Source organism: Salvelinus fontinalis, unplaced genomic scaffold, assembly GCF_029448725.1.
Source record: "Salvelinus fontinalis isolate EN_2023a unplaced genomic scaffold, ASM2944872v1 scaffold_0829, whole genome shotgun sequence".
In the NCBI taxonomy this organism is placed as follows: Eukaryota; Metazoa; Chordata; class Actinopteri; order Salmoniformes; family Salmonidae; genus Salvelinus; species Salvelinus fontinalis.
This window is the reverse complement of record NW_026601038.1, coordinates 15,200-29,187: the sequence shown is the minus strand read 5'-3', so window position 1 is coordinate 29,187 and position 13,988 is coordinate 15,200. Positions and strand designations below refer to the sequence as shown.

The window sequence follows — 13,988 nt, the reverse complement described above, 5'->3', positions numbered from 1 at the left end:
TATACATCTACATGATGTATTGTTACACCATGTAGGAGCAGTATAGACCTAGTCTGTTCATTATATACATCTACATGATGTATTGTTACACCATGTAGGAGCAGTATAGACCTAGTCTGTTCATTATAGTAGCTAGCTGCTAATTAGTAGCTAGCTGCTAATTTAGATGTAATATAACTTAATGAAACTGCCTTTAATATGCTGTGGTAAACATTTTTTATTCGCACTAATCAATCAACACATTCCTGTCTTTGTATGTCTCAATATAATGGTATTATTTATTTAAATCCATTTACAATAATCTTTGTCTAAGAATAAAATATGATCCTCAACTGCGTTTCCCCTCCAGTCAGCAGACGGCGATGTGCGTCTTTCAGGCGACGCTGCCAGCGTGATGTATAATCTAGTGGACGGTTCTTCATAAACAGCTCGTCAACCACCTCGGTCGCTTGCTAGCCAACATAGCCGTAAGATTCAAGCTATTTATACGCTTTCGGTGTATATTAGCTGCTGTGTTTTCGACACACTTAGGTCGTATCAACTTGTTAACCTATTTAATATTACGTTATTTTGTATTAGTCAGCTATAGTAGCTGGCTGGTTAAGTTAGCACTGGGCTAGTCGCTAATGATAGCTAGCTAGCTAACATCCCCGAACATGAGCTCCATAAACTTCTCCCCTCCTGTTAAAGAAGAGGATAAGGTCTGCTGGACGGAGAAAGGAGGTCTGTGGCTGAACATTAACGTGAAAGAGGAGGAGGAAGAAGAGGATGTCACAGTAAATCAAGAAGTAGAGGGTGAGGCTGTTACAGTGAAAGAAGAAGAGAAAGACGTTTCAGTGAAAGAAGAGGAAGACGCGTTCAGAGTTAAAGAGGAGGAAGATGAGAAAGAGGAGGATGTAGTTTTTGGTGTGAAAGAGGAGGGGGAGATTACTGTCACATTGGAGGAAGAAGAGGAGGTTGGAGATCCGTTTAACACAAGTAAGTACCGTCTCTGCAGTCGTTGAACCAATATGCAGTAAAGGGGTTCTACACTGTAATGTTGTTCTGTAGAAATGGCTGAAGCTACACTGTAACGTGTAGAACATCAAGAGTGGACCATCAACAAAACGTTAACAAGTGATCAAACGCATCTAATGACAATGCCTGAAATACTGTAGTCCTCAATATCTCCTATTAGATTAGCCCAATATGTAGTCTTAAAGGGGCAATCAGTAGTTGTTACATCCATTTTGGGACTTATACTTTTTTTTACTCCAATGTTTGTAAGTAAATATAAACAAACAGTGTATATCCTCTAAACATGGTTAAAACTATAATGTTGATATCATGGATGGTTTCATTTCTCCAGCCCCATCCCTCAGCTTTTTACCGAAACGGGCAGGGAGTACGCTCATATCAATTGAGAATAATTTCACACAATACTTTCATATCACATCAAAATAAGTAACCAGTCGCAATACCCCAAACGGTAAACCAAATTAGTTTCTCGTAATTTCACCTTCTTTTAGGCTTATTTTTCTTCTTTGGACTTTATATGGCGGTTGGAAACCAACTTTAAGGTGCATTACCACCATCAACTGGACTGGAGTGTGGACCTCAGTTCATCTTTCAATCACCCACGTGGGTATATACGAAGATAGTCATGAAGAGGGCACAACAAAACCTTTTCCCCCTCAGGAGACTGAAAAGATTTGGCATGGGTCCCCAGATCCTCACCTGGTGTGGCAACTGCTCGCCATCTGACCCTAAGGCGCTACAGAGGGTAGTGCGAACGGCCCAGTACATCACTGCGGCCAAGCTTCCTGCCATCCAGGACCTATATAATAGGCGGTGTCAGAGGAAAGCCCACAAAATTGTCAGAGACTCCAGTCACCCAATCATAGACTGTTTTCTCTGCTACCGCAGCGCCAAGTCTAGGAAATCTGTAAAATCACCACCGGACAATTTACATTGACCCCCCCCCCACCTCCCTCCCTTTTGTGCACTGCTGCTACTCGCTGGTTGTTTGTTACCTATGCATAGTCACTACACTCCCCTACCTTCATTTACAGATTACCGCAACTAGCCTGTAACCCCGCACACTGACTCGCTACCGGTGCCCCCTGTATATAGCCTCCACACTGACTCTGTACCGGTACCCCCTGTATATAGTCTCCACACTGACTCGGTACCGGTGCCCCCTGTATATAGCCTCCACACTGACTCAGTACCGGTGCCCCCTGTATATACCCTCCACATTGACTCGGTACCGGTGCCCCCTGTATATAGCCTCCACACTGACTCGCTACCGGTGCCCCCTGTATATAGACTCCACACTGACTCGGTACCGGTGCCCCCTGTATATAGCCTCCACACTGACTCGCTACCGGTGCCCCCTGTATATAGCCTCCACACTGACTCGGTACCGGTGCCCCCTGTATATAGCCTCCACACTGACTCGGTACCGGTGCCCCCTGTATATAGCCTCGTTATTCTCATTGTGTTACTTTTTATTATTACTTTTTATTTTAGTCTACTTGGTAAACGTTTTCTTCTTCTTGAACTGCACTGTTGGTTAAGGGCTTGTAAGTAAAGCATTTCACAGTAAAGTCTAAGTTGGTGTCTTGACGGATTTGTTAAAAAAACGGTTTGTCATAAAACACTATATATATATATTTAAATGATGCTGACATCCCTCCCCAGAGGTGTCTCATTATTGGGATTCATTGCTGATTCCTACCTGTAGCTCACTATGAGGTGTCTAGTGATACAGGTTAAGGGCCCTGTTGGAGATTGGTGGTTGGTAGCGGAGTCGAGGGAACAAGCAGGGTTGGACAGGGCCATGTTATTATCCCACACACAGTCTCTGTGGTTCATATGAACCCCATTCCTGGGAATTAGATTTGATTACAAATCGCCTCTGTCTGTTACCACAGAAGGGTTCCGTCTGTCCCATCTATCCTGCTTTGTCACCAGTACCTTGACTGGTTGATAGGGGGAACCTCCATGCTTAATATAGAAACAGTAATTAGGGGAAAACTGTTTAGTAAACTGAAATAAAATAACAAACCTGTTTGACTCCAAAACTAAAATAGCCTAAAATAATAACCAGCATAAATTGTGTTCCGTTTGAATAATTTATATCTTAACTTTGGACAAAAATAGAATTGGGTTTTAAATATATTTTACGTGGGTTTTAAATCTGAACCTGGTGGCTGGTAAATGCTGCCATGGGATGGCAATGTTTCAAATAGACCTAGCTTGTGTATCACTATCACCTGCTATCACCAGAAATACTTTAAGAAATTAGGATATCGGAAACTACTTTCAATTTGTATTAACAGCTTAAAGAAAAGTACATTGGCATGAATTACCCTCCGTGAACAAGAAGCACAACATAACAAATATTTTCAGAGATAATTAGAGATATTTAACTTGTTCTCTGTAATATCGTATAGCTTTGCAATCGTACCATTACGTATTTTCAAGGAAAATAGGCATGTTTCTCGACTTATACCCTGACTTTAAAAAGATTTTGAAGATAGATTAGATGTTAGATAGATTTTTTAGTTAGATTTTCGTGAGAATTAGGAACTGCGTGTCACAGCATGACAATGTGAGCGCGATTGGTCGACAGTCTCTTGGACGGGCGTTATATACGCTTTGACATTTTCTGGAATAGTTTTTATTTGAAAACGTTTTTGTTTACTTGTCTGCCTATTGAATTTGGAATGCACTGTACTGTTCATCTCTGAAACTCACTGAGATAATTCCTTTGATCCAGCAGTAGCAATACAGGGATATAACATCTACAGAAAAGACAGGAATGCTTATGGGGGAGGTGTTGCTGTATACAGTGCATTCGGGAAAGTATTCAGACCCCTTGACTTTTTCCACTTTTTGTTACTTTAAAGCCTTATTCTAAAATTGATTAAAAAATTGTTTTCCCTCTTTCATTTAGCTAATTTATTTGGCACACCTGCATTTGGGGAGTTTTTCCCCATCCTTCTCTGTAGATCCTCTCTAGCTCTGTCAGGTTGGATGGGGAACATCACTGCACAGCTATTTTCAGGTCTCTCCAGAGATGTTAGATCGGGCTCAAGTCCGGGCTCTGGCTATGTCACTCAAGAACATTTAGAGACTTCTACAGAAGCCACTCCTGCGTTGTCTTGGCTGTGTGCTTAAGGTCGTTGTCCTACTGGATGGCGAACCTTTGCCCCAGTCTGAGGTCCTGAGCGCTCTGGAGCAGGTCTTTCATCAAGGATCTCTCTGCACTTTGCTCCGTTAATATTTCCCTCCATCCTGACTAGTCTCCCAGTCCATGCTGCTGAAAAACATCCCACAGCATGATTCTGCCACCACTATGCTTCACCGTAGGGATGGTGCCAGGTTTCATCCAGACGTGACTCTTGGCATTCAGGCCAAAGAGTTCCATCTTGGTTTCATCAGACCAGAGAATCTTGTTTCTCATGGTCTGAGAGTCGTTAAGGTGCCTTTTGTCAAACTCCAAGTGGTCTGTCATGTGCCTTTTACTGAGGAGTGGTTTCCATCTCTCCACTCTCCCAGAAATGTCTGATTGGTGGAGTGCTGCAGAGATGGTTGTCCTTCTGGAAGGTTCTCACATCTCCACAGAGGAACTTTGCAGCTCTGTCAGAGTGACCATCAGGATTTTGGTCACCTCCCTGACCAAGGCCCTTCTCCCCCAATCGCTCAGTTTGGCCGGGTGACGAGCTCTAGGAAGAGTATTCCATTTATGAATGATGGAGGCCACTGTGTTCTTGGGAACCTTTCCCCAGATCTATGCCTCGACACACTCCTGTCTTGGAGCTCTACGGACAATTCCTTCGACCTCATTGCTTGTTTTTTTCTCTGACATGCTCTGTCAACTCTGGGACCTTATATAGACAGGTGTGTGCCTTCCAAATCATATCCAATCAATTGAATTTACCACAGGTGGACTCTGAACAAGTTGTAGATACATCTCAAGGATGATTAATGGAAACAAGATGCACCTGAAAGCAATTTCTAGTCTCATAGCAAAGGGTCTGAATACTTACGTAAATAAGGTATTTCTGTTTATCTGTTATCATTATGGGCTATTGATGTCACCCCTCTGAAACAAGATAGCCTAACCATCAGAAAAAAACTAAGTATATATATTTTTTTACCTGTTTTCACATTTGTGTTAATTATTGAGGATTCTATTGTGTGTAGATTATTGAGGATTCTATTGTGTGTAGATGAATGAGGATTCTATTGTGTGTAGATGAGTGAGGATCATATTGTGAGTAGATTAATGAGGATTCTATTGTGTGTAGATTAATGGTTGGTTTCTCAAATGACTGCCTCACCTGGTTCACCAACTACTTCTCTGATAGAATTCAGTGTGTCAAATCGGAGGGCCTGTTGTCCGGACCTTTGGCAGTCTCTATGGGGGTGCCACAGGGTTCAATTCTCGGGCTATTTCGTATACATCTGACCCTTCTTTGGACACTGTGTTAACAAACCTCCAAACGAGCTTCAATGCCATATAACACTCCTTCTGTGGCCTCCAACTGCTCTTAAACGCAAGTAAAACTACCTTAGACTGCATCCAGTAAATCACAGTGCCATCCGTTTTGTCACCAAAGCCCCATATACCACCCACCACTGAGACCTGTATGCTCTAGTCGGCTGGCCCTCGCTACGTATTCGTTGCCAAACCCACTGGCTGCAGGTCATCTATAAGTCTTTGCTAGGCCGCCTTCACTCAGCTCACTGGTCACCATAGCAACGCCCACCCATAGCACGCGCTCCAGGAGGTATATCTCACTGGTCATCCCCAAAGCCAACACCTCTTTGGCCACCTTTCCTTCCAGTTCTCTGCTGCCAATGACTGGAACGAATTTCAAAAATCGCTGAAGTTGGAGACTTATATCTCCCTCACTAACTTTAAGCATCAGCTATCTGAGCAGCTTACCGATCGCTGCAGCTGTACACAGCCCATCTGTAAATAGCTCATACAACTGCCTACCTCATCCCCATGTTTTTATTTACTTTTTTTGCTCTTTTGCACCCCAGAATTTCTACTTGCACATCATCATCTACACATCTATCACTCCAGTGTTAATTTGTTAAATTGTAATTACTTCGCTACTATGGCCTATTTATTGCCTTACCTCCGTACTCCATTTGCACACACTGTATAAAGATTTTTCTATTGTGTTATTGACTGTACGTTTGTTTATCCCACGTGTAACTCTGTGTTTTTGTCGCACTGCTTTGCTTTATCTTGGCCAGGTCACAGTTGTAAATGAGAACTTGTTCTCAACTGGCCTACCTGGTTAAATAAAGCTGAAATAAATTCAATAATAATAATCGTAACTTTATTGACAACACCCAAATGGATACTGTCATTAACGTGGTTCTACATCATTCTTAATACTGTAGCTGTTTAGTTACAGTCACATGTTCAACTATCATCAGCTGATCCAGGAAATCATTTTCTGAATTCCAGTCACATGACAAACATCACGACATGCAACAACAACCAAAGTGCTTCTTCATTCATTACTCTGGTAAAGACAGTTATGCCGTGCTCCACGTTGGATCCAAAATACCTAACAAATTGATGTTTATAATGTTATTGTCTGCTCGATTTACAGTAGGGTCTCGTTAGTCTGTTTGGACACAGAGATACTTAGCTCATAATGTGTAGAGAACTGTTCCTTGATGGATAGGCTATTGTACAATACACAGAGCTATTTTCCTTTATTTGTAGTTTGGTAATGTTATGGGTCCTACAGTAGGTCTATGTTGTTGTTAGGTGAAGTTATGGGTCCTACGGTAGGTCTATGTTGTTGTTAGGTGAAGTTATGGGTCCTACAGTAGGTCTATGTTGTTGTTAGGTGAAGTTATGGGTCCTACGGTAGGTCTATGCTATTGTTATGTGTCCTACAGTAGGTCTATGTTGTTAGGTGAAGTTATGGGTCCTACGGTAGGTCTATGCTATTGTTATGTGTCCTACAGTAGGTCTATGTTGTTATGGGTCCTAGAGTACACTGTGTATGTCATGCAATAACAACCAAAGTGCTTCTTTGTTCATTACAGGTATATTTGTTGTTAGGTGCAGTTACGGGCCAATTTGACAAACTGCGTACAAAATCTCATTGTCAGGTTGATGGAAAAGCTAGACAAAGAGCATTTTACTGTTTGAAGTGTTTTTTAAATACAAAGCGGTTGATTTGTGATGATGACACAAACATTATATTAAGCAGGACATTCAAACAAGCCTTACAATTATAATCCAAAGTAGTGTGAAATGTCCTCATAATCAACCTGGAAATGGAGGTTCCTCCCCTGAGTTTTACCCCATTAACATTCAGAATACATTGTGAAAAACTAAAATCTTTGCTCACCATTTTTGCTCCAGGCAGATATACTACGTCCATAACTAGTGGTTTCCTCATTACCAGATGTACTACATCCATAACTAGTGGTTTCCTCATTACCAGATATACTACATCCATAACTAGTGGTTTCCTCATTACCAGATATACTACATCCATAACTAGTGGTTTCCTCATTACCAGAAATACTACATCCATAACTAGTGGTTTCCTCATTACCAGATATACTACATCCATAACTAGTGGTTTCCTCATTACCAGATATACTACATCCATATCTAGTGGTTTCCTCATTACCAGATATACTACATCCATAACTAGTGGTTTCCTCATTAGCAGATACACTACATCCATAACTAGTGGTTTCCTCATTACCAGATATACTCCATCCATAACTAGTGGTTTCCTCATTAGCAGATATACTACATCCATAACTAGTGGTTTCCTCATTACCAGATATACTACATCCATAACTAGTGGTTTCCTCATTACCAGATATACTACATCCATAACTAGTGGTTTCCTCATTACCAGATATACTACAACCATATCTAGTGGTTTCCTCATTACCAGATATACTACATCCATAACTAGTGGTTTCCTCATTAGCAGATACACTACATCCATAACTAGTGGTTTCCTCATTACCAGATATACTACATCCATAACTAGTGGTTTCCTCATTACCAGATATACTCCATCCATAACTAGTGGTTTCCTCATTACCAGATATACTACATCCATAACTAGTGGTTTCCTCATTACCAGATATACTACATCCATAACTAGTGGTTTCCTCATTACCAGATATACTACATCCATAACTAGTGGTTTCCTCATTACCAGATATACTACATCCATAACTAGTGGTTTCCTCATTACCAGATATACTACATCCATAACTAGCGGTTTCCTCATTACCAGATATACTACATCCATAACTAGCGGTTTCCTCATTACCAGATATACTACATCCATAACTAGTGGTTTCCTCATTAGCAGATATACTACATCCATAACTAGTGGTTTCCTCATTACCAGATATACTACATCCATAACATCCATCATTAGCAGGGAGGAGTTTCTACAATCAAATTGTATGTGCTTTGCCCTCGTGCCGCAATTTTATTAAACACAGAAAGGGGCCTATATTGGAGACCAAAAGTCATCTGTCACACTGCTTAGAGTTTCAACAACATGAATAACTTATTTCTAGCCTACAATCATCGATGTTACTACTAATGTGAAAACAAGAAAAAATATAACTTGTTGCTCATTTTAAGACCAAATAACTTTAAGAGTGTGCGGCTCTCCTTTATTTTTATTTTTTTAAGCATCACCTTTTACAATGGATTTCCGCTGTTGTGGGCCTTTAATCATCTGTCTGACTTTGTTGTTCACACAGGAGAGATACTTCACTATTGTGGATCATCTGGGGAGCCTCAACAATTTCAAGATGCTGAAGAGGCAGAGAAGAGTCTCTCCAGATCAGAACACCTCAATAAACACCAGCGGAGACCCACAGGGAGGAGAACTCACTGCCGCTCTGACTGTGGGAAGAGATTCACCTCATCAGGCATTAAAATTCATCAGAGAACACACACAGGAGAGAAACCTTATAGCTGTGATCAATGTGGGAAGAGTTTTGGTCGATCTAGCCATCTGACTCAACACCAGAGAATACACACAGGAGATAAATCTTATAGCTGTGGTCAATGTGGGAAGAGTTTTGGTCAATCTTGCCATCTGACTAGACACCAGAGAACACACACAGGAGAGAAACCTTATAGCTGTGATCAATGTGGGAAGAGTTTTCGTCAAGCTGGAGATCTGACAGTGCACCAGAGAACACACACAGGAGAGAAACCTTATAGCTGTGGTCAATGTGGGAAGAGTTTTGGTCATTCTGCCAATCTGGTATCACACCAGAGAACACACACAGGAGAGAAAGCTCATACCTGTGATCAATGTGACAAGAGATACTCTGTTAAAAGACATCTGATCAAACATCAGAAAATACATGAAGCAGTTGTTTCATGATATCAATGAATTAATGTCACAATGTAGAATGTTTTTAACAATGTAGAAGGAGTATTTTAAGGAATTACACAATATAGAACCCTAAACGTTTGCCCCATTCAATTGATTTCAGCCTTAGTAAAAATCCAGGCTCTTGAAAGAGTACTATTTATGTGATTTAACAAAAAAGTGACTAACACAAAAAGAGCTGTGTTACACTTACCATGTTGGTGAACCATTTGAATCAAAATGCAACACTTCAAAATGTGGCGAGCGATCTGTTTCCTACAAATTGTCCTCTATCCAGGGATGTACACATTACTCCCACATTCCGTGTGGTTTTTGAGCTGTTAGTTTTAACAGGATGTGCAACCTCATCTCCCTCCTGTCACACAATTGATTTCAACATGATATCGTTGAGTGATGACAAATAAGTGTTGCGTTCCTTTGTTTTGCAACCCCTAAATTTAAATGCATCACTCAAATGTAGCTGACTGTCTTCTGCAGGTTGTCCTCTAACCAGTGAGCTAAAAGATATCTCCCATTTCCATGTGTTTTTTGTTGTTGTTAGTTTCAACAGCACGAACAACCTGATTTCCCCCCTAATCGATATCAGTGATTTTTTGCTACTTGTCAAAACAACAGCGTTTCTGGTGCTTGTGCAGTTTATAAGGAGCTTGTTTATATAAATACAAGTAATATGATTATTGTGGCAGATGTTTGTGTATTTAGCACATTTTACGTTTAGGTTTTCAATTTATCACAAACTGTTTCTGCATTTGGACTATTGATTTGGACACGTTTAAACTGTGACATTGGGGATATCCCACCAAGCAAACTGTCGACATTGGGGATATCCCACCTAGCAAAATGTCATTGAAAATCAGACTATGCCCGACGTACAATATAAGTTTGGTTTTAGTTGAAAGTTGAAAATATATATTTTTTTAAATTTCAACATACTTGCAGCCTATACACATGGACGCTGTATAATAAATAGGTCTATAATCAATTTTATTAACAATCCTAATAAATTGAGTCATAAATATAAAATATATTTGTTGTCTGTTGTGTTACAGACTTTGGTTTTTCCATTTATGTTTTGAGGTCGGACTTTAGAACGTCGGAATTTAGGATGTCTAGCTCATTAGCTCGTAGGACGCACTGATTGGTGTCACCGCGTTAGTCACTATGTGTTACACTTGTGCTGGCTTGTCCATCTCGTTAGTGGGAAGGTGTTTCACCTGAGCTGGTCCAGGTTCTATTTAAGAGTGTCTGGCCCAGTGCTCCAGTCGTCTTGATAGATGTGGAGAGTCAACACCTTTAGTTGCTCCACCTTTTTGGTTTGCTTCCTGTCTGTGAGTTTTTCTTTTGTTTGCCTCTTCTTTGGCAAATTTAGTGGGTCTCATGGTGGGTGTCTTTTAGGTCCCAGTTGTTGTTACTAGTCAATTTTCATTGGACACCCCCCATAGTGTCTTTCAGAACCCCTCCTAAAAAACAAGCTAATATTTTTGGTTGAATATTTTAACATTTTAATCAATGGCATTTCCTTAGGATGCTCATTAGTCTTTAAGTTGTATTTTTATCCTCTTATGTTTGTGTACTAAATATATCTGTTTATTTTCATAGGTTTTTCCTGTGAAGCCATTGTGTTGCATCCATGTCTGAAATGTGCTGTATAAATAAAGCTTGATTTGAACATATTGCAAAACAAATTAATCAAATGACTGACCAATCAACAGAGTCTTGGTCCGTCTTAGTATGAGAACAGTATCAATCCCACTTTTCCAGCCTGCTGAAGGTGTGGTGGAGTGGTAACCACCACCCCCGGCTCTACCAAGGGCTTGAGGTGGTCACCCACAGCTCTGCTTATGTTCTGTGGCCTTGCCGTTCCATTTCTTGACTGCCCCTGCAACACAGAAACACATTTAATCATATTATATACAACACTCAAAGTAATGGATATGGAGCATCTATGGCCTCAGTTACACCTGGCACCTAAATGTGACTTCTGTCATCTGATCACTCCAAGCTGCATTAGGTTCAGATCTACCAGGATGGGCCTTTGACATAGTCTGGATGCAGTCAGGCCACCAAATATGCATAAGCAATGTAAAGAGATGGGTTGAATGAGTGGGGAAAAGTACATTCTACACAAATGACCTTCATAATAGCAAAGAACAAATGTGTGTGCCTGAGGGGAAATTAACTTTCATACAGCCAAAAGGAGTGAGAAATTACACCAATATCAGCGGACAATTTGCACTAATGTAAATAAACATAGATGATGGAACATATTCCCTTTTGCTGACGTGATGAACCGCTAAGGGGACATAAATATTTACCATCTAAACCATGTGTGACCTCTCACCTCTCTGACTGTAGAAGTGTTCTTCCTAACCAGTCCCTCAACAGCTCCCTGACTGAGCTCCACCCTCACTGGGTCTTCAGAGGAGAGGAAGGCTGAGGAGGGATGGAAGGATGAATGGATCAGTCAGTCAATAAAGTGTAGAGCTGCTGTCTATGCTGTTTGACAAAATCACTATTTTAGTAGTTCATTAAAGTAAATAAGGCTTTATGACTGATGAATACTAACTATCAATCACTTAGATCATGTATTTTCAGGTAGCGATACATCTTTGGGACGTCCGTAGCCCGTTGAAGTTGACATTTAAAATGGTTAAGTTAGGGGTTAAGGTTAGGGTTTAGTGTAGGGATGTCTCAAGAATCCCTAGAGAATACCCTAGAGTTAACTTGTTGTCTGAAAATAAAATGTACATTTTCCTCACCTGCGTCCAGTCAGCAAATGGACTAGATGCCGCTTAGGCCGCCCGTTGTGACTCCGTCAAGAATTCAGCAGAGCAAGTTTGTATGAAGGTCTGGTTATTAAATGGGTACATAATTCAATAGTAATATCCTCTAAAACGCTCTGGTGACAAACTTTGCTGCCCTGTTTCCAGTTGTCCACATGGCTGGAAGAACCTATTCAAGTAAGGAAACAGATTTTCAAAGTGTAAAAAAAACAACGATGTATAATTAGCTAACTAGCTACAGTGCAGGCTAACTCAAATGAGCTGTTAAATGAACTAGCTAGTTGGCTAGCTATCTAACCAACTTCAAATACTGTATAGATAGATAGCTAAGTGAATGAAATATCACCAGCTACCTAACTTCATATTAGCTATCTATTTATCACTGTAAAAAACAAACTCCAAATGCATTTGTAGGTAGCTAGCTAACAGCCTTGGAGGGTGAAAGGATAGCAGCCCCAACTGTCAGTGAGAGAGGAGGCTATTCTGGATAGGGCAGGTACTTTAGTGTTGTTCCTGTCCCTAGAAGTGAGGACGGAGATAATAGTAACATAATATTCAGTGTGGTGTAATTTGACTGTAATGAAGTGTGTTTCTTGTGAGGTTTTCTGTCCTCAGATAAAGAGCTCTATGAAAGCCAGTCTACATATGAAGAGGTCCCAATGAAGAGCAGTGGTTCTCAGTCCTGGGGACTCAAAGAGGTGCACATTGTTGTTTTTGCCTCAGTACTGCACAGCTGATTCAAATGGTCAACTCATCATCAAGCTTCAAGTGGTATTTATGTATTCATTTGTGATGCTATCCTTGATATGACCCTGTTAGTCACATGCTACACATGTACATATGTGTGCCCATGCATCTATCAATCCAATGTTATCATGATTTGTTATTAGGGATATTATACTTTAGTAATCCACAATGACCTGGTGATGTAACAGTCTAATAATTACATTGTCTTCCATATTCCTACAGATACCTTGTAACTGGAGATTCCTTCAAAACATTTGCCTACAGTTACCGTGTAGGGCACTGCAAGGTTGGGTGACCAAGGTCATCTGGGACTGCCTCCTGGAGGAGTTCAGGTGTGTGAAGGCTACCTGTGTCCTGCGTAACTTCATGAGGATGGACACGAGGACCAGGAGGGGTCACAATGAACTCAAACGTTTTACCATTAGAACACTTGATGGAATTAAATCAAACGTTTTACCATTGGAACGCTTGATGTAATTAAATCAAACGGTTTACCATTGGAACACTTGATGTAATTAAATTAAACGTTTTACCATTGGGACGCTTGATGTAATTAAATTAAACGTTTTACCATTGGGACGCTTGATGTAATTAAATCAAACGTTTTACCATTGGAACACTTGATGTAATTAAATCAAACCTTTTACCATTGGGACACTTGATGTAATTAAATCAAACGTTTTACAATTGGAACACTTGATGTAATTAAATCAAACGTTTTACAATTGGAACACTTGATGTAATTAAATCAAACGTTTTGCCATTGGGACACTTGATGTAATTAAATCAAACGTTTTGCCATTGGGACACTTGATGTAATTAAATCAAACGTTTTGCCATTGGAACACTTGATGTAATTAAATCAAACGTTTTGCCATTGGGACACTTGATGTAATTAAATCAAACGTTTTACCATTGGAACACTTGATGTAATTAAATCAAACGTTTTGCCATTGGGACACTTGATGTAATTAAATCAAACGTTTTGCCATTGGGACACTTGATGTAATTAAATCAAACGTTTTACCATTGGAACACTTGA

General features: G+C 40.3%; 1 protein-coding gene across 3 annotated transcripts; it reads left to right on the top strand.

Annotated features, from left to right (window-relative positions):
* The first annotated feature begins 417 nt into the window (after nt 1-417).
* Nucleotides 418-13,467, top strand: LOC129847416 (zinc finger protein 436-like). 3 transcript variants are annotated; one of them, XM_055915206.1, is made up of 3 exons: nt 418-978; nt 12,815-12,897; nt 13,169-13,467. In XM_055915206.1, exons 1-3 carry the CDS (start codon nt 657-659, stop codon nt 13,421-13,423), a joined length of 660 nt encoding a protein of 219 aa, XP_055771181.1. In that variant the 5' UTR covers nt 418-656; the 3' UTR covers nt 13,424-13,467. The 3 variants fall into 3 exon arrangements, with proteins under 3 accessions (XP_055771181.1, XP_055771180.1, XP_055771179.1); XM_055915205.1 differs by having other exon boundaries at nt 12,800-12,897; nt 13,169-13,466; XM_055915204.1 differs by lacking the exons at nt 12,815-12,897; nt 13,169-13,467 and adding an exon at nt 8,773-11,089.
* Nucleotides 13,468-13,988: the final 521 nt, after the last annotated feature.

Coding starts and splice junctions, on each gene's coding strand:
- LOC129847416 (XM_055915204.1), top strand. CDS start 657: ATGAGCTCCATAAACTTCTCCCCTCCTGTTAAAGAAGAGGATAAGGTC. Junction 979..8,772: donor TGGAGATCCGTTTAACACAA/GTAAGTACCGTC, acceptor TTGTTCACACAG/GAGAGATACTTCACTATTGT.